We start from the raw sequence: 20995 nt of genomic DNA, 5'->3' as shown, positions 1-20995 counted from the left end.
TAAACCAGTGACTTTTCTATTTGTTTTCTCACAGGATGTAGTTGGATGCTGTCTCTTGGCTTTTATTTCTTAATCTTTCTGAAGATTCAGAGCCAGTTTCTTCTGCAGGGACTTGAAAGCTGATTGAAATATATGGTACAAAATATTTTCTATGTGTCTTGCTTCTGGTTACTACTACTGGGTCTGTTTCATTGATCATCTTCCTTACGGAGAGTTGCTTCCCATGTCAGGACATGTTTTAGAGCATGGGCGTCAAACTCACCATGTCATGTGACATGTCGTGATGTATTACTTTTTTCACATTGCCAGAGCTGGGGTGGACGTGGCCTCCATATGATGCAACCAAGCCTGCAGGCCAGCAGTTTGACACCCCTGTTTTAGAGGATTCTTCCTTTGATCTGATAAATCTTGGAGCAGCTGTGGTGTGGCCCAATCATTTGACTTTTTCTTTTAAAAATTACTAGAACATTGCATTTGCAAATTCATGTCAGGTGGTATTCTTGCTTAAAAGCCAAACAGACCACACTGCATTGCAGATTATGGTTTAAGGCCTTTGTCATATGTAATGTTAGAGTGATGTCTTAATTTTTGTTTTCTAAATTCAACAGGTTAGCCAAGAGCACACAGCTTATTTAGAGGGAATATTTAATAAAGATTACTTATATTCCAAAAATCCTTTTGTCTTTTGAAGCCCTATAGCCAGCAGTTTTTTACATATACAATCCTCCCAACCATTTAAACAGGCAAGGAAGTTATGTTTTGGGGCCCACAAATGATTTGCGTAATACTTTTTTGCACACGCTTCCATTCCTTGCTTCCACTAAACTCCTAGACCAACTTGATTCTCACTGCCAAACTGGAATTTCCCACTAGCTTTTTCTTACAAAGACAGTGCTCATGTAACTCCCAACTAATTCATAACAATATTGTGTGCTGATATGCATAGTTTTGAAGGTTTCATTTTTGTTATGCTCAATATTCTATTATATTGGGAGGTAATTGTTAAATAGCGGGTTCTTTGGTGCAGGAATGAAGACAAGGTAGCTGAGTACAGGGAAACTCATATTTTATTTCGTGCAGAATCTGTACTGAGCAAATGGCTGCAACTAGCCACAATATATAGTCTAGCCCCTAGGCAGCAGCCAATAGGTTTGAAACAACCATTGCCACCTAGGGATAGCCAATTGTAGCGCTGGAGACTTGTAGTCTGGGTTGCTGGAGAGCCATTAGCTGCTCCAGCAACCCATATGGTATTACTATGAGCCCAGTATATAACAGTAATTATCTCTCCAGAACCTAATATCTCTAACTGGACCACAATTCATTTTATTTAAAACCTAACTAAAGGGCTTTCCTCCATTACATCTGACAACAGAAAAAAGTCATCATGAACAAACACTTTTGTTTAGTTACATCTAATAACAGAACAAAACCTGATATTGTTTCTCACTTTACCTCATTCCCAGCTCATGAAAGAGACTGGATTGAGCTTCTCCTTAGCGCAATATTTTCTTCCTTATTCTGACAATATCCAAAGGCAGGATGCAGAATAGAATAGAATAGAATAGAATAGAATAGAATAGAATAGAATAGAATAGAATAGAATAGAATAGAATAGAATAGAATAGAATAGAATAGAATAGAATAGAATAGAATAGAATAGAATAGAATATTCTTTAGTGGCCAAGTTTGATTAAATACACAAGGAATTTGTCTCCAGTGCATTAGCTCTCAGTATATATATACAAGCAACAAAGTAATAAATCATAAATCATGAAATGCAATCATAAATCATAAGATACAATCAACAAAGTGATAGCCATAAGATATCAATAGGAGTAGGTAATAGGAAAGATGGGAAGGATAATAGTAATATAATCTCTCTTAAGCTTTCATTTTGGAACAAAGTAATATATTTTCAATGACTTGAAAGAGAGACAATGGAGGCAGAATAGAAACCAGCAATTGGCACAGTAAATTCCATGGCGATATAATTTTATGCCAGCTCAAGGGTGGAGTACTTTAAACTTGCAGTGAGAAAAGACCCTGTGTGTGACATAATGTTAATTTATGCATTACGCATCAATCTAAACCATTTACCATGAACACATATATAGTCTAGAATTTTTTTAAATGCTTTCATGAAAAATAATGTCCTGTCTTTTGCTTTAGACAAACATTAAAATTAATTTTATTTAAATGGAGTACAATGAATGTCTGTAATGTACTTACTTTCTATTACTCCCAGCCAATTTGTGTGCATTAAATCAGGAAAAAGAAATAAAACAGGTCCTACTGGCTTGGCAAGCCACTTGGTTGCTTGCTTCTTTTGTCAATTCTTCTGTAGGCTATATGAGTAGGTGGTAGGGAGTTCCTTGTGGGAGAAAAGGTGCACTTCTTTAATTTCAGCAGAAGCATCTTCTTGGAATGACACCAGCCTTATCACACCAGGACCGAAGAAAGCTGAGAGAGTAGTATAATATTATAATTAGCACTCTTTGCTTCTCATTGGACGAATCAACTTGTTGCATGTGCAATAGGAAAGTCAATGATGTGCACAGAGCAGAGACAAAGGGATGAACTAGACATCTGGGTTGTATAGAAAAGGTGCATAGGCAAAGCAATACAAATCTTGATCACAGCATACATTTTTGGCAAGCTAAGACTGGGTCAGAGAGAAGACAAGAACTTTCTTCTTTTGCTGAAGCTCTTTTCAGGATGGCTTCACTTTTCCGACACCTGTGTGTGTTGCTATGGAAGAACTGGCTGAGTGTCAAAAGGCAACCGGTAAGTATAGAAATTAAAAAGCAAGAGAATTTTAAGTCCCAGGGAATCCAGGACAAAATATTATTTAAGAAAAGGTAGTAATACACTTTTTGAAAACAATGAGTGTGAAAAATATTTTCTCTAGTGATATTTGATTACAAATGTGCTATTCCATGTCTGGTCATAACTGTATATTTTATAGACATATGTATCTATGAGTTCTTACTTGATCAACCAAAGCTGCTTCTGTATTTGTGGAAAGATTTAATTTTTTTCTTGTTCAAATGTGCCACATTGGGTGGCACCTACAGATGAAGGGAGGGAGTATTTTTAAATGTTATGTTAACCAAACAGAAAGCTAGCTTGACAAGCAAACTTTGGATTAGAATCTTTTCTCCATTGCTAAATTTCTCCATTTTTGTTTTGATGGAATAGTAAGTAAGCATGTTCTTGTGCTCTAAGTATTATTTCAGTATAATATTTCTACTGAGCTGCTTATATCTTTAGTTACTCATCTCAAGAGTTGGTAACTTAGAGCAGAGAGTATTTTGCTATTTCACTAATTAGATGATGCTCATTATGATTCATTGCACAGTTAGCCAGATATTCACACTGGATTTGACATTTTTTCTACCTATTGAGTCCTTTCCAAGGACCTGGGATAGGTAGATGTGGATTATGTTATTATTATTAAATTTATATGCTGCCTATCATGCCATGGGCTACTGTAGGCAACTCACAATCATGAAGAAATAGAAAGAAAGTTTAAACAAAGTGAAAATAATAGAACAATAAAGCAAGGAAAAAGAAAACAAAGAAAACACATCAATATGACTAGTAAAAATAATGCTATGCTGGGTGGAAATTCTGGACGTTTTAGCTCCAGAACTAAACTGGGGAAGGCTGGTTTAGATTAAATTAGAATCTGCACAAGGAAGCATTTATGCAACAAGTAACTTATTAAAGATAGCAGCCTTTAATTGTATATATTATATTTTATGTACTGTAGCAGAGATGCTGATGGATTATAGTCATTTATTTTTTAACCTCTTCTGTGTTGCATTCTCTCTCTTTTACGAAACCAATTCTTCATGTAAGAGACTTTCATTAATTATTTTTAACTAGAATATTTTTGTTCTAAATCCCATCAAGGCTGATTCTTGGTATTTTTATATATGAAGTTTTGAAAGGTCCCCCCCATGCATTCTAAACAATCCCATGATAATTGCTAATAAGGAATGGCAGCATTTGTAACAATTTTACTTAGCTTTCATCCACATAAATAAAGCTAGGCTGAAGTAAGATGAGTGTGCTGGGCCAGTGTGGGTCCTTTCCCCACATATTTCCTGCTCATTCTCTTTCTATTAACAATATAGAAGTATTGGAAGTTTAATTTGGAATGGATTATTTATTCTGTTGCTCTACTAATGGTTTTGCCCCCCTTTGTAAGCCACTTTCTCTAGAATTGCCTTTGGGGCATTTATCCCCTCACCTTTAGCAATGCATTTTCTCTTTTGTTAAGTACTAAAGTGCAATAAACCAATTTGAGAAATAGCATGTAACTAATGCATCATAAAATAAAACATAGCAGCTTCCGGCTATGACAGTACTCATAGAGAGGAAAAGGTGAGGAACAGTTTGGTGTAGTTCTAGAAATCAGGAGATTCTGAGTTCTAGTCTTGCCTTTAGCATGAAAGCCAGCTGAGTGACTTTGGGCCAGTCACTCTGTTTCAGCCCAACCTCCCTCACAGGATTATTGTTGTGGGAAAAATAGGAGGAGGAAAAGTATTGTGTTTTCACCACCTTGAGTTTTTTATAATAATAATAAAGGCAGGATATTACTAATTAACTAAATAAAATAAGCAATAGTCCCAGTGAAAGCAAAAGAGGAGCAATGGGGGGGGTTGTTAAGTGAAGAAATGGTGACAAATTTGTATTAACATAGCTGCTTTCTTGGCTTGCCACCAAAATAGAAAACTCTGGAGATTTTTAAAGTCAGTTTGCTCCATTAAATATTGTTCATCTAATCATGCATTTATCAATATACTTTTAGTATTTTTCTATAGGTTTATTTCTCCTGGGTGTGACATTTATGTAAATGAAGTCCAAGGTTTTAATAAGACTATTCCAATATGTTAAACATACAATTCATTCAACTGTGAGAGGGGACTACAGCAGATGCATTCAGTTGACAAATTATACTTTGTTTATGCTGAGGAGATCAAAATTCACACTTGAGGTTGGTATAAACAAGGTTTCTCATTAAATCTCCAAAAAAAAATCAAACAAAACTGTTGAAAATTATTATTATATGCTTGAAAATAATTTTAACAATTTTTAGAAAGGGTATTTAGAAGTTTGTAAATGCCTATATTTGCCATTATTTCAAAGACAGAAAATATCATGCTATTTCCCTTTTTTCATATTTTGTGAAAATAGAGCTTGGGAACATTTTACCCAATTTAGCCATAAAGTATTAGCTCTTATCTTAAAAATTATTCCTCTGTTTATAAAGCTATATTTTTAGCTTATACAGATCAACCTGTTTATCTTTTTATCTGGTGTGCCTTAAAATTAACCAGGATGATTAATGTCTTGCAACAGGCATTAATGGGGAGTGACATGGTGCTTGTTATGTACTGGGCTCTTGTGTAACACCACGTGGGTTTCTGGAGCAGCTAACGGCTCTCCAGCAACCCAGACTTTAAGTCTCCTGTGCTGCAATTGGCTAGCTCCAGGCGGTAATGGTTGTTTCAAACCTATTGGCTTCCTCCTAGGGGCTAGACTATATATTGCGGCTAGTTGCAGACAATTCTCCAGTACAGTTCCAGCACAAAATAAACAATGAGTTATCCTGTACTCAGCTTCGCGTCTTCATTCCTGCACCAAAGAACTCGCTATTTAACAGTGGCAATGAGGATGGGATCCTGCTTCACCGATTAAAGAGCTGAAGTCTTTGAGGCAGCACACGCTGGAGGGAAGAGGAATTTCCCCCTTCCCTCTCTCAAGGTCGGCTAGCAGCTACAATAGCGACCACGTGCTCAGGGAACTCACTCCCTGAGTCTGAAGCAGGATCTGGAAGAACGCAGGAACCAGATAGAAAGAATGCCGAAGGTTGGCAAATTGCAAGAATTCGATGTGAAACACCCAGAGGAATGGCCATCTTATCTATCGCAAGTAGAAAACTACCTCAGAGCCAATCAGATTGCGGAAGAAGGACTGAAGGCTGCAACTGTCAGAATCCATTTATATCACATTTCATAAATGTATAGGTAGAATATTGTGCTTATTCTGGGGATTCTGCCATCTCTCCAAGGGGGGGGGGAAGAGGATGGTTACTTAGATTGAAATAGGCTATTTTCAAACACCAGGGAAGCATTTGATCTGGGGGAGAGAGGGGGAGAGAGAGATCTGGATCGCATCTTCATTTACAACTGAAAAGGAAGAAGCAATAACAACAAACACAAGGAGAGTTCCCTTTCCCACGGAAGGGCCTGACACCTAAGTGAATGATGGGAGCCTGACCAAATGAATGAGGGGAGGCGGTTGAAATGGGAATGCTTTATATAGGATTGAAATGTAACTCTGTTAGATCCCGTCTTGTATTGCCACAATCGATTCCATCCTAGTAAACATTTCCTTTTGTACTAATTTGCATCCAAGAGTTCTTATTTCCTAAGATGTGGATTGAGGTGGGTCCTGACAGTAGACAGGATCTGCTATAAGAGTCAATCTGGAAGGGAAAACCTTACCGGGGGACTTTGCAACAAATACAATGTCTGGCAACGAAGCAAGAAAGGAGGGAAGCCCCATGGAGAGGGAGACTTCCCCCCGAATGGAATCCCAGAGACAATGGGAAGCTGAAGCGGCATATTCCCCTGGGGAAGAAGCAGTGGAGCAGTACTACCAAAACCCCCGGTGGTTGATGGACGTTGGAAGGAAAAGTGAGTGGGAAAAGGCATCAAGGGAAGTGACCCTGAGACGGAGCGACCAGCAACCAGAATGGAAGCAAGAGATGGAGAGCTCCCTGCATGCCAGTGAGGAGGAGTGGATCCTGGAAAAAGCCATTGATCTGATGAAAGCAACCCTGAGCTCACTAAGGGAGGAGAGAGCTGAAAACTGCAACCGAGGCAGCGCCTGGGGCCACAACTGGAAAGGTAATGGAGGGGACCCAGCACCTGAAACCCTGGGGCCGTCCAATGGAACGAATTGCTGCCTCAGCAGTACCCCCCCAGAACCACAGACGGGGACCAGGATGAGGAGCGATACCAGCCACGGCACAGACAACACTCCAGCCAAAGACTCCCGCCCCTGGAAGTCAAATTCAAGGGGGAGCCATCACGACTGGGATTCTTCCTAACCCAAGTCCTCAGCTATATGGAAGAATATGGCCGGGATATCCCTAGTGACAAAACACGCATCCGAATTGTGCAATCCACCCTGGACGGATCGGCTGCAGACTGGGTGGTGAACTTGCACGACTCCAACGCCCCAGAACTCGATGACTTCAACCGATTCATGTCATCTTTGAGGCGGCAGTTTGAGGATCCTTTGGCTGACCGTAAGGCCCGGGAGAGAATCAAAATAGTGAGGCAGGGCAGGCGAGCAGTGGCCGAATATACCCAAAAATTCCGAGCCATTGCCAGCAAGCTGAACTGGCCAGAAGACATACTCCTTAGCCACTTCAAAGACAGTCTAAACTACGACCTGTATGACGCTTGCCTGCCTCGAGGAGACCCACCCCATCTCGACGACTGGTACATCCTGGCAGAGGAAGTGGAAATAGACCTACTGAAGAGACACCCCCCGAGCAAACACGCGAGGGGGAAAAACCACCAACCAGAGCCAAAAAATCAATGTTGTTTCAACTGCGGGAGAGAGGGCCACCGTTCTGCAGAATGTCATTCAAAAGCCCCCCCATGAAAACCAGAGGCATCATTCTCCAAGAAGCCGGGGAAGTCCCAAGGCAACACAAAAGAATCTTCCATGAAGGGGACAGAGGCTGTACAGTCCACAACTCCTGCCAGGGACTGGGATTGGACTCCGGCCTGCACCGCAGGGATGGTGGACAACTCGGAAGACAGCTCAGAGGGAGAACCATTGGTAAGTGGCCCCCTTCCACCCATCCTTAAGACAGCCGAAATAAAAGCTCTGATAGACTCTGGGTGCATCCGCTGCCTTATCAGCCCAACGCTGGTGGAGAGATTGAGCATCCCAGTGAGGAGGCTAAAACAACCAATCTCTTTTAGTCAATTAGATGGGACAATAGCAGGGGGGGGGGAACAGCCACCCTAGCCACTTTACCAATCCACCTATCACTGGGGCCCCATGAGGAGGACATAACGTTTATAGTGGCCCCAAGCATGGAATGCCCAATGATTCTAGGACTGGAATGGCTGAAAAAATGGAACCCCGGGATAAACTGGAGGACAGCAGAACTCAATTTCCCAAAGGGGGGGCAGAAGAACTTAGACTCCAAAAGCACCCCCCCAACCTGGAGGGAGGAGACAGCAGCAGTGGGGGAAGAGAAGAAGTTACCAGAGATACCAGAGGAATACAGGGACCTTGCTGAGGTTTTCAGCGAGGAACGGGCAGATGAGCTTCCCCCCCCACTGCCCCATTGACTGTGCTATAGAATTCAAACCCGGGGCAAAACTCCCAAAAACCAGGATGTATGCTATGAGCCCAAGGGAAATGGCAGAAATGGAAAGATTCATAAAGAAAAACTTAGAAAGAGGCTTCATTGAGCCTGCCAGACCCAAAGTGGCTGCCCCAGTTCTGCTCAGGGAAAAGAAGGATGGTTCTTATCGCTGTTGTATAGATTATAGGAATCTGAACACAATTAGTGAATGCAATCTGTACCCCTTACCCCTGATGAAGGATATGCTATCCCACCTATCGAAAGGAAGGATTTTCACTAAACTAGACCTGAGGGAAGCATATTACCGCATTAGGATTAAGGAAGGAGATGAATGGAAGACTGCATTCAACTGCCCATTGGGTTGCTACCAGTTCAGAGTACTGCCATTTGGACTGCAAGGGGCCCCCGCAGTATTCATGCAATTAATTAATGACATGCTAAGGGAGCACCTTTATAAGTGGGTCATGGTTTACCTGGACGACATCCTTATCTTCACAGAAACCAAAGAGGAACATATCAAACTAGTCAGAGCAGTCCTGAAAATGTTGCAAGCTGCCCACCTATATGCTAAACTATCGAAGTGCGAATTCCACCAGGAAAAAATTGACTACCTGGGATATCGTATATCCCCAGAGGGCATAGAAATGGACCCTGAGAAAGTCAGGGCAGTATTAGAGTGGGCACCCCCCCCCGCACACGGAAGCAATTGCAAAGTTTCCTGGGGTTTGCAAATTTCTACCGCCAATTCATCCCTGCATTTGGCCAAATAGCCATGCCCCTGACAAACTTGTTGAAAACGAAAGGGGGTCCCCTGTGAAATCCAGCCAGCCTGTAAAGTGGACAATGGAGTGTCAAGCAGCATTTGAGAGGCTAAAGAGACTTTTTTCTGCTGAACCTGTCCTAAAACACCCAGATCCCAACAAACCTTTTGTAATACAGGCAGATGCGAGCAATGTAGCGGTAGGAACTGTACTATTACAAGAAAATTATGGGGGGACCTTGCAACCATGCGCATACACATCCAGAAAACTCACAGAAACAGAACACCGTTGGCCAATATGGGGAAAAGAGGCATTCTTGTTGACGTGGGCATTACTAACATGGCGCCAATTTTTAGAAGGAAATAAAATACCTTTCCAGGTCTGGACAGACCACAAGAATTTGGAAGCACTAAAAACGCCCAGGAAGCTCACTCTTAAGCAAGCCTGCTGGTCCCAACATTTTCACTGATTCAATTTCACTCTTAAACACTTACCGGGGGGAAAGAACTTCCTGGCAGATGCTTTATCCCGCATGCCCCAATATAACAGCACAAGAGTTACTGACTTTAAACCACTTGTGCCGGAACAACAACTGGCAGCACCAGTCACCACCAGGGCACAATAAAAAATGAAGCCGAAGGCAGATAGCCAAACTGGAATAGAATTCAGGAAGTCTTTGGAAAGTGATGAATGGTTCCAGAAAAATAGACATGTGTACACAATTAAAGATGGACTACCATGGGTGGGGGAGAAGCTATATATACCCACCATACAGAGAATCAATTTCATGCAACTGTGCCATGATACAAAATCAGCAGGACACTTTGGCTTTGTAAAAACCTTACACTTAACTAAAAGGCAATTTTGGTGGCCATCTATGAAAAAGGACATAGAAAGCTCTGTGGGTAGCTGTCAAATTTGCGCGATGGCCAAAAGACTGCAAGGGAAACCGCCAGGTCTGTTACAACCGGTGGCGAACCCCTCAGACCCATGGAAAGAAATAGCCATGGATTTTATCGTAGAACTGCCAGAAAGTAATGGGAACACCGTAGTCTGGACTGTCACAGATCTGTTCTCTAAGCAAGTACATTTCATACCTTGCCAAAAAATCCCGACTGCAAAAGCATTAGCAAAACTTTTTGTACAGCATATTTACAGATTGCACGGGGTACCACAATGCATCATATCTGATAGCGGGGTGCAATTTATGTCGGCATTTTGGAAAGAATTTTTATCCCTCTTAGGAACCACCCAAGGACTGTCATCTAGTCACCACGGATGGGGCTTCTGAAAGACTTAATGCTGTACTTGAACAATATCTAAGATGCTTTATTAATTTTCAGCAGTCCAACTGGGCGGACTTACTGCCTTTCACAGAAGTAGCATATAATAATGCAGTCCACTCAAGCACAGGTTACACCCCTTTCCAAGTAGCTACAGGCCAGAGTTTCAACCCAATACCAGAACTAACCCCAAAAGAACCGGTCATCCCTGATCTGAAGGAATGGATTGCTCAATTACAAAATACATGGCCAATCGTTAGGAAAGCATTGGAAGATGCCAGAAAAGCATACAAGACACAGGCAGACAAAAAAAAAAAACCCGATCCCACAGCATTCAGGGTAGGAGAGATGGTATATTTATCCACAAAATACCTGAAATCACTCCAACCCTGTAAAAAACTAGGACCAAAGTATATTGGACCCTTTCCAATTAAAAGAATCATAAACCCAGTAACAGTTGAATTAGAACTACCCAAAAATCTTAGACGAATACACCCAACCTTTCACTGCAGTCTAATAAAGAGAGAACAACAATCACCTCTACAAACAAAAATCCTACCACCACCACCCCCCATCATGGCGGAAGGAGAACAACATTTTGAAGTGAAAGAAATCTTAGATTCCAGAAAACACCATGGAACGATACAATATTTAGTGGCATGGAAACACCTTCCCTCATCAGAAAATGAGTAGGTTAACAAACTCCATGTTAAAGCACCTAAGTTGCTTAAGAGGTTTCATACAGAATATCCGAACAAACCAGGCTAACATTCATATGTTTTCTTTTCCCCGCAGATGGACCCATCTTTTTTCTGAAAGGAGAGCCGATTGTCAGAATCCATTTATATCACATTTCATAAATGTATAGGTAGAATATTGTTCTTCTGGGGATTCTGCAATCTCTCCGAGGGGGGGGAGAGAGGATGGTTACTTAGATTGAAATAGGCTATCTTCAAACACCAGGGAAGTGTTTGATCTGGGGGAGAGAGGGGGAGAGAGAGATCTGGATCGCATCTTCATTTACAACTGAAAAGGAAGAAGCAATAACAACAAACACAAGGAGAGTTCCCTTTCCCACGGAAGGGCCTGACACCTAAGTGAATGATGGGATCCTGACCAAATGGATGAGGGGAGGGGGTTGAAATGGGAATGCTTTATATAGGATTGAAATGTAACTCTGTTAGATCCCGTCTTGTATTGCCACAATCGATTCCATCCTAGTAAACATTTCCTTTTTGTACTAATTTGCATCCAAGAGTTCTTATTTCCTAAGATGTGGATTGAGGTGGGTCCTGACAGCAACGCTACTCTGCGTGTGCGGTCCTGCTACCTTTGATTTAGCTGAGAACCTTTTTGTGCTGACACCAATCAAAGTGGTCTCTTACGCAGATCTCAAAAAGAGGCTAACCGGGCACTTCCAGCCCAAGATGCTTGGCGGTTCAAGTTTGATCAAAGAGTGCAGCTTCCCGGGGAGTCAGTGTCAGAGTTCATAGCGGGCCTAAGGCAGGCCGCATATCTATGCAAGTTTTCAAATTTAGAGGAGTGACTATGAGACTGGCTCATCTGTGGCCTATGGGACAGAACGCTTCATTAGAGACTATTTGCTAGGCCAAATTTAACTTTTTCTGAAGCGCAAGATGAGGTCATGGGTGACGAAGCTGCCGGGGGTGCCGTTCAAACTGTACAGCCCGCCAAATTGACAAAGTTAGAAGAAACGGTCCACTGTGAGGATGCCAAATGCACCAAAGAACTCTCCGAGGAAGAATAACCTGAGATCAACCGACTCCAAAAGCAACCCAACGCGCCACACCGCAACGGCCAGCCGCGAGAGGACAATTACAAGGCAGTTCTCTTACCAAGATGTAAGGGGTGTGGCGGCAACCATTTTTGCACCAACTGCAGATTTCGTTCAGCCACGTGTAGAGCTTGTGGAAGGACAGGCCACATCGCAGTGGTTTGCAGAGCCCGACAAAGAGACCGGCCACCCAAACACCAGTCAGAAGAACCGACTAGGAGAGGTACTGGGGCCCAGGGTACAGTTAGTGTGGGATTCTTCAGAAGCCACAGAAGTGTATGCTGCACCGGGGCTCGATGCCCCCTCAAACCCCTTAAGCTCATGGTAGAGCTACAAGGAGTTCCATGTAAGATGGAATTGGACTCTGGCTCTGCAGTCTCAATAATTTCTCAAGACACTTTTAACTTTGTGTGTAGGCGCAGTAACAATTGGGCCAAACTAAGACCCTCAGATATAATCCTAACGGATTTCCAAAATGTGCATGTTAAAGTTAAGGGAGAAGCCACCTTGTTGGTTAAGTTTAAAGGGTTTTTGGGCACCTGGATGTAATAGTAGTAGGGGGCCAGAGAACGAGTCTCATTGGACTTGATTTGTTTGATGCCTTAGGTATTCAGATTACTGGCATAAACCGGACACAAACTGCAGACCTCGCATCAGTGTGCGAGGAATACGCAGATGTTTTTGATTCAACCCTTGAAACATACACAGGCCCACCTATATCATTTAAGCTTGATCCCAACATAGTTCCAATCAGGGTTAAGCCTCGTAGGGTCCCCTTTGCCTTAAAACATAAAATTGATTCCAAAATTGATAAGCTGGTAGAACAGGGCATGTTACAGCCTGTTGATGGTAGGGAGTGGGAAACTCCTATAGTCACCCCACTTAAAACCAATGGGGAAGTTCGCATTTGCGCTGACTATAAATGCACACTAAATAAGGCCCTCAAGCAACACGCTTACCCGGTCCCAGTGGTCAACCATATTTTAGCCTCCTTGCAAGGGGGTACTATTTTTGCTAAACTTGATTTAGCACAAGCCTATCAGCAATTGCCAGTTGATGAGGCCACAGCTGTGGCTCAAATGATCGTGACTCACAGGGGGGCTTTCAAAGTTAAACGCTTACAGTTTGGAGTCAGTGTTGCACCGGGTATTTTCCAAGGGAATAATGGAGCGTACACTCAGGGGTATTCAGGGCATCTGCCCTTATTTTGATGATGTTCTTATTGTAGGGGAATCCCCAGAAGTGTTGGCCAGTAGGCTCAAGGCTGTTTTGCAAAGGCTTCGCGAAGCAGGCCTCAAATGAAAAAAGAACAAGTGTAGTATTGGGGTTTCTTCAACAGAATTCCTGGGTTTCCGAATTGATGCTAATGGCATTCACCCTGCTGATTCTAAAGTGAAGGCCATTAAAATGGCTCCTAGGCCCAAATCAAAAGGAGAACTACAGGCATTCTTGGGTCTCTTAAACTTCTATCACACATTTCTACCTCATAAGGCTGCAATAGCAGAGCCCCTCCACAGGCTGCTGGATAAGAAAGCTCCATGGAAATGGACTAACTTACATGAAAAATGTTTCCAGGAATTAAAAGCACTATTGTCAGAAAAGTCCACTGTATCTCACTACAAAGAGTCTAAACCTGTATGTCTTGCATGTGATGCATCTCCCTATGGGGTGGGGGCAGTTTTAATTCACATAGAAAAAAATGGGAAACAGGTTCCAATAGCGTTTTACTCAAGAACATTGTCTTCTGCTGAGTGCAACTATGCTCAGATTGACAAAGAGGCCCTAGCCATCGTTGTTGGAATAAAAAAATCCATGACTATTTATATGGCAGGGATTTCACGGTCTACACTGACCACAAACCTCTGTTGGGACCTTTTACAACAGACAAACAAACCCCCCACATACTATCTCCAAGAATGTTGAGATGGTCTATTTTCCTATCTGCATACAATTTTAAGTTAATTCACAAACCAGGCAAGGCCAGGAACTATGGTCATGGGAATCTGTGGGTTCCTGGTCAAATCACCAAGGCATCCGGACCCCTATCTTATGAAGTGGGGGTGGAGGGAGGGTGAGTTGTCAGAAAACACATTGATCAGCTCAGGAAACGGTTTCCAGAAAGGCCACTAAGTGAGGACTGCATCATATATCCCTCCCAAGGTCCTCAAACTTGTGGCCAAGCCAGCCCTCACATGGACTACCAGGACTTTTCCTTCTTAACTCAGGTGGAACCAGAGGGAGAACTGGGGAGCTCTGGAGTGCAACATGGACCCCCTGAAGGAGCAAGACAACAGAACTTCAGCAACTGCTGTGTCTACTCTGCCGATCAGTCTGACTTTGGGGTGGTCCAACCTGGTGAGGCCAGCCAGAGTACATCAAATGCCCTTGACTCAGGAGCACAAAGGGACACAAGTCTACCCAGCCCACTGGGTAAGGTGGTAGACCACAAAGTGATGGGAACTCCGAGACGTTCCTCTAGGGCACACAAGCCTCCTTCATATCTTGCAGATTATGTTGTAAAATAAAGAGCTATATATTGTTGTAAAACCTGTTGCCACTAGACTACAGAAACTAGTGCTATGATATAACTGTCTAATGCAAATGGTCAAGCCTGTTCATTAAGACGTTGTTTAATCTCATTGTAACCTAGTGTAAATGGTGAAGCCTCTTCACTGAGACGTTGTTTAATCTCATTGTAACCTACATTGTCTTTCACTGTTTCAGCAACCTGAAACAGTGAAAGAGCCACTCGGAACCAGTTCCCTCACAAAAGGAAAAACTGGGAGCCGCAAAAAATGTGTGTGCATGTGCGTACATGCGCACATGTGCAGAACAGGGTTTCACTGAAGAGTAGAGCCAAGGCGAGATATGCACCTACCCTGCATATTTGAATTGATTGGTTGAACATTTTTAGTCCCACTTTTTTTTGGACTGCACATGGCAGAGGACTGGGAGCTGCAGGAGAATGCAGCTCCAGAGCCGCAGGTTGCAGACCTGTGGGCTAGACTATATATTGCGGCTAGTTGAAGACAATTCCCCAGTACAGTTCCAGCATGAAATAAACAATGAGTTATCCTGTACTCAGCTTCGCGTCTTCATTCCTGCACCAAAGAACCTGCTATTTAACAATGCTCATATCTGGTATTACTATTACCGGATTTCAGTTATGTACTCCAGGAAATCATTTTGCAGATTTTTTATCCTGCCAATTGAAATCTGGTCTCTTCTTAAATAATACAATATTATGTATATATCTTGACTATATACAGTAAATGTGATGTCTCAACTATTAAACTTAAAACATTGTGCCTTCCATTACAATAGAGAGTGTTGAAATTATAACTTTGTTTTAGGAAAACCCTATTTATTTTTCAACTTTTTATGGATTTTTCTATTTTTCTATGGACTTTTTCTTTTGAATGCAAATTTATAAATATGTTTTGCCATGATGCTGATCACTCCTAGTTGAGGAGAATGGCAACATTTGGAAAATTAATATTTTTAAAAGTATAATAATTTATAAGATGCAATGTTCCCAAAATAAATAGTCTTAATGTCTTCCATGCTTAAATATTTAAATATTTTTTTCTGTTTTCTATAATTTGGGGCCAGTGCTAATGAACAGAACATTGGTCTTTTAAAAATTTATTTTAAATCCAACCACTTAATAATATTTTAATATGTACTCAGTAATCCAAAGCAAATCCTTGTTTGGCTCAGGCAGTGTGATCAAAACAGTGTCATACTGCAATTATTTTTTAAAAAAATATGGAGCAAATAGGGGAAGGAGCTGAGACTGGTTGCCTCCGGGGCTCCAGAACGGGTTGTGGGACTACCTATTCCCACGACGTTAGGAAATGGCAGCAGATGTAAAGACAGAGGACCCTATCGACATCTGGGATTGCGTCCCCGCTATCTCCAAGCGGTGAAGCGCTCCAACCCTCTGATTTCTTCCCAAGACCCCGGGAGCAAGGATAAGCAGCCACCTGAGCTCCGGCTGGTGTACTTGAATGCCAGGTCCATAATCAATAAGGCTCCTCTCATTCGCGAACTGATTGAGAGTGAGCATACGGACCTGGCTTGCATTACGGAAACCTGGTTGGGCCCAGAGGGTGGTGTCCTTCTGGCTGATCTCTGCCCACCAGATTTCTGAGTGCTTCACCGACCTCGGGCTCAGGGCAGGGGTGGGGGAGTGGCAGTAGTTATGAGGAAGACTCTCTGTCCTCAGGAGTCCACCATCATCCAAATATCCGGATGTGAATCCCTCCTCCTGAGATGTGGCCCTAAGGCGCAATTGGGCTTACTGCTGGTATACCTTCCACCTAGTCACACAGCAGTGGCCCTGCCTGAGCTTCTCGATATCCTCTCGGGGCTGGTGGTTGAACTCCCCAAGCTTATAGTTTTGGGTGATTTCAATCTATCATCCCTGGGAGGATCATCTGAGTTAGCCCGAGAGTTCATGGCCTCCATGACGGCCATGGACCTAATACAAGTAATTCAGGGCCCGACTCATGTGGGGGGCCACACACTTGATTTGGTTTTTCTTTCTAGACGGTGGTTAGATGATCTTGGTGGGGGTTCTCTAATTATTATACCCCTGTCATGGACCGATCATCATCTCCTGAGGCTGGTCTTCTACTATACCACCCCCCATTGTGGAGTTGTTGAACCATCAAGATTGTTCCGTCCCAGACGCTTAATGGACCCTAAGAAGTTCCAGGAAGCACTGGGGTCTCCACCTGCCTCTTTTGCTCACAGCTCGGTTGATGCCTTAGTTGAAGCCTGGGAAAAGGCTGCCACGGATGCACTTAACCGAGTTGTTCCCTTGTGGCCCCTGACCCGATTCAGATCCCAGTTCGCTCCATAGTTTTCCGTGGAGCTCCGGGAGATGAAACGGCGGAGACGGGGCCTAGAGAGCCGTTGGAGATCCACCCGATCTGAATATGACCGATCATGATTAAGATCCTTTACTAGATCTTATCTCGCAGAAATGAGGATAGCGAGGTCTAACTACTTTGCTACACTCATCGCGTCCGCAGATAACCACCCGGCCGCCCTGTTTAGGGTAACTCGCTCCCTCCTTAATCAAGAGGTGAGGGAGGATCCCTTACAGGATCGTGCCGAAGAGTTTTGCCAACATCTGTCGGACAAAATCACTCGGATTCGGACCGGTTTAGACTCCAACTGGGCAGAGTCTGACGATCAGGACATGGGTGGTCTTGTCAATGTTATCTGGGAGAAGTTCGACCCTGTGACCCCAAAAGAATTGGACAGAATTATGAGGAAGCTGAGCTCCACCACTTGTTTATTAGACCCGTGCCCTTCTTGGCTGGTTTACTCGGCTCGAGAGGGAACACGAAGCTGGCTCCAGGTGGTGATATCTGCCTCCTTAAGTGAAGGTTGTTTCCCCTCCGCATTGAAAGAAGCGGTGGTGAGACCCCTCCTTAAGAAACCTACCTTGGACACAGCTATATTAAACAACTTTCGTCCGGTCTCCAACCTTCGCTTTCTTGCCAAGGTTGTTGAGAGTGTGGTGGCACATCAGCTCCCTTCGGTTCTGGAAGAAACTGACTATCTGGACCCGTACCAATCGGGTTTCAGGCCCGGACACAGCACGGAGACGGCATTGGTCGCTCTGGTAAATGATCTCTGGAGAGCTCGGGACAGAGGTTGTTCCTCTGTCCTAGTCCTACTAGATCTCTCAGCGGCTTTCAATACCATCGACCATGGTATCTTGCTGCAGCGTCTCAGAGGATTGGGAGTGGGAGGCACGGTTCTTCAGTGGTTCTCCTCCTATCTCATGGGACATTCACAGTCGGTATTGACAGGGGGGCAAAGGTCGAGCTCGAGACCTCTGACTTGTGGAGTTCCTCAGGGGTCAGTCCTCTCGCCTCTCCTGTTCAACATCTATATGAAACTGCTGGGTGAGATCATTCATGGTTTTGGAGTTGGGTATCATCAATACGCTGATGATACCCAGCTTTTTATTTCGACTCCAAACCACCTCAGTGATGCCCTCAATGTGATGTCCCGTTGCCTGGAAGCAGTTCGGGTCTGGATGGGGAAGAACAGGCTTCAACTCAACCCTGACAAGACTGAGTAGCTTTACATACCGGCATCTCGGCATATTCAGAACATCCCATCTGTTTCTATAGGGGATAAATTATTACCCCCCGTAGATAGGGCCCGTAACTTGGGAGTCCTCCTAGACTCACAGCTTTCTTTGGAAGACCACATAATAGCTGTAACTAGGGGAGCCTTTGCCCAGGTTCGCCTGGTGTGCCAATTACGGCCCTATCTGGACCGGGATGCCCTGCGTACAGTCACTCATGCGCTCGTGACCTCTCGTTTAGATTACTGCAATGCTCTATACATGGGGCTGCCCTTGAGGACCACTCGGAGGCTCCAACTGGTACAGAATGCAGCTGCGAGAGTTGTATTGGGAGCCTCCCGATACTCCCATGTTACACCTCTACTGCGTGAGCTGCATTGGCTCCCAGTTATCCTCCGGGTGAGATTCAAGGTGCTTGTAATGGTTTTCAAAGCCCTACATGGCATGGGTCCGGAGTACCTTGGGAATCACCTGCTGCCGGCATCAACTTCCCTCCACCTGGTACGCTCCCACAAAGAGGGCCTCCTAAGGGTGCCACCATTCGGAGAATGCCGCTTGGTGGCTCCCAGGGGGAAAGCGTTCTCTGTGGGCGCGCCTGACCTATGGAACCATCTACCGGTTGAGCTCTGGATGGCTCCCGACCTTCGCTCCTTCTGACGCGATCTAAAAACATATCTATTTAAGCAATCCAGTCTGGTCTGATGGGTTTAATTTTAATTGTGGTTTTAACTTATCTTCTACATTTGGGCAGTAGGGCTTAATTTATTCTCAATTTTCTGTATTTGTGCATTTTGACATTTATGCCACTGTTCACCGCCCTGAGTCCTTAGGGAGAAGGGCGGTATACAAATCAAATAAATAAATAGATAAATAAATAAATATTTCTTCAATATTTGAATTATTCTGTAGTTTTCATAGAAGGGCTTCAGTGACATTATATAGATTAAGTAAGAAGGTGGGCAACCTTGTTTTGTTGCTCTTTATATATACTATAGGCTATGAATGAGATTTACAAATGCTTTTGTTTAAAGTATTGCTTCTGGATCACATACAGGAATTTTTTTCTAATTTATATTTTTACAATGTCTTGAGGAAAAATAATATCTGGTACCCTGTCATCATCATTATTTTTTTAAAAAAACAAGTTTTATTGGTTTTTCAGTTTAAGATCTGTATATTTAGAAAGCATCATGGTTACTGGGTAATCAAAGATTCAGTAACAGAGTTTTCAGTACATAATTCAGGTTACATTATCAAAACATCCTTCTCTATTTCCCTTAACATTTAATACAACATATTTAAATTAATAAATTTCTTAGAATAGCATGGCCAGTTAAAAGATTTATCAATCCAGTTTCAATGAAATATATCCATGTCCTGTTACTAATTTTTGCCTAATTTTGATTTTAATTATAGTATTCAAATTTAGCTTTTAACATCCCAGATAGTATTCACAACCCAAATTTCCCTTATTTCATTACATCAAAAACTGTAACATCCAACATACACACAGTAACTGAATGAGTAGGCTCTACCTGATAAACACTGTCTATTTCACATCCTGATACATCACACGTTGCTGATAGGACAGCCTATATTTATCAATCTACATCTACTTATACATAACCAAATTCTGTTTTAAATTTTTGCTAATTCCTAAATCTTAGTTAAAATATTCAAACATCTTTTAACATCACACATAGGATCCATAAGCCAAATTTCTATTACGTCAGTGTACAAATTATAATGTCTAAAATGCCTAATAGATAGATAAACACATTCTAGTTCTATCTCATAAACATTTTCTATTTCAGATCCTAATAGATCACTAATTACTAAAGGAATAGCCTTTAATGATTCTCTAAGAACTCATTTTTTAAATCTAACTCTAGCTTTCTTTTTTTGCCAATCAGATTTCCAGACCAAAACCTTTAAATTGCCAGATAGATCTCCCTTCACTCCAATACATATTATTTGTACCAAAATAGGCCACCTAAACCTCAATGATCCACAAAAACTAAGCCATTTTAATCATTATATTGTTGCCTTGTTAATTCCAATCTCTGTATTTGCTCAAATGTCTTTATCTTCAGTTCAGTCTGAATTCTTCCTCCATCTGTATTCATTTGCTTTAAGTAGAAAGTCTTATCCAATTTTGTAGTTAATGCTTGGCTATCCAGGTTTTCAAGAAGCTGTCTTTGTTGATCTTCTGCATCCTCTATGTTAGCATCACTATCGTGTGTGGTGTACTTCTGGAATTATAGGCTCTTTGGATGAAGTCAAGACTTGGGTATTAAATTTTTCCATAGTTTGTTGTTGGTCCTTAGGGTTATCTGTCATAGTGATAGTTCCTTGTACTTTTAAAATTGTGGGGTTTTTGGATGGAGTCAGGTTTTGGATATTAGTTTTTTCAATATCTTGTTGTTGTTTCTTATATTCCTCTGTCTCAATAGTAATTTGTTCCAATTTTTTTATGTTCTTGGTTGTAAATTCTTTAGTTGGAGTCTGGGTTTCAGTTTGTGGATTGGAGTTGGCACCTAAATTTTTCAGTCTGGAAATAAACATCTCAGTGACTTTGTGGATTGTTTCAAGTATGCGCTTATAGTCAAGCAAGGTTTGTGGCTGATCAATCTCCAT

The 20995-nt window shown here is 42.5% G+C and overlaps 1 protein-coding gene across 1 annotated transcript in view; it reads left to right on the top strand.

Moving 5' to 3' along the window:
* Positions 1-2718: 2718 nt before the first annotated feature.
* The window catches only part of ABCA12 (ATP binding cassette subfamily A member 12), a gene marked incomplete at its 5' end in the record, with an annotated part of 277161 nt that continues 258884 nt past the window's right edge, over positions 2719-20995 (top strand). The window contains one exon of the mRNA XM_081312657.1: positions 2719-2787. Within this exon, the coding sequence (XP_081168783.1) occupies positions 2719-2787 (69 nt within the window). The remainder of the gene's footprint in view (positions 2788-20995) is intronic.

Source organism: Vipera berus, assembly GCF_964194415.1.
Source record: "Vipera berus genome assembly, chromosome: 1".
Taxonomy (NCBI): domain Eukaryota; kingdom Metazoa; phylum Chordata; class Lepidosauria; order Squamata; family Viperidae; genus Vipera; species Vipera berus.
This window is presented reverse-complemented; position numbering and strand designations above follow the sequence as displayed.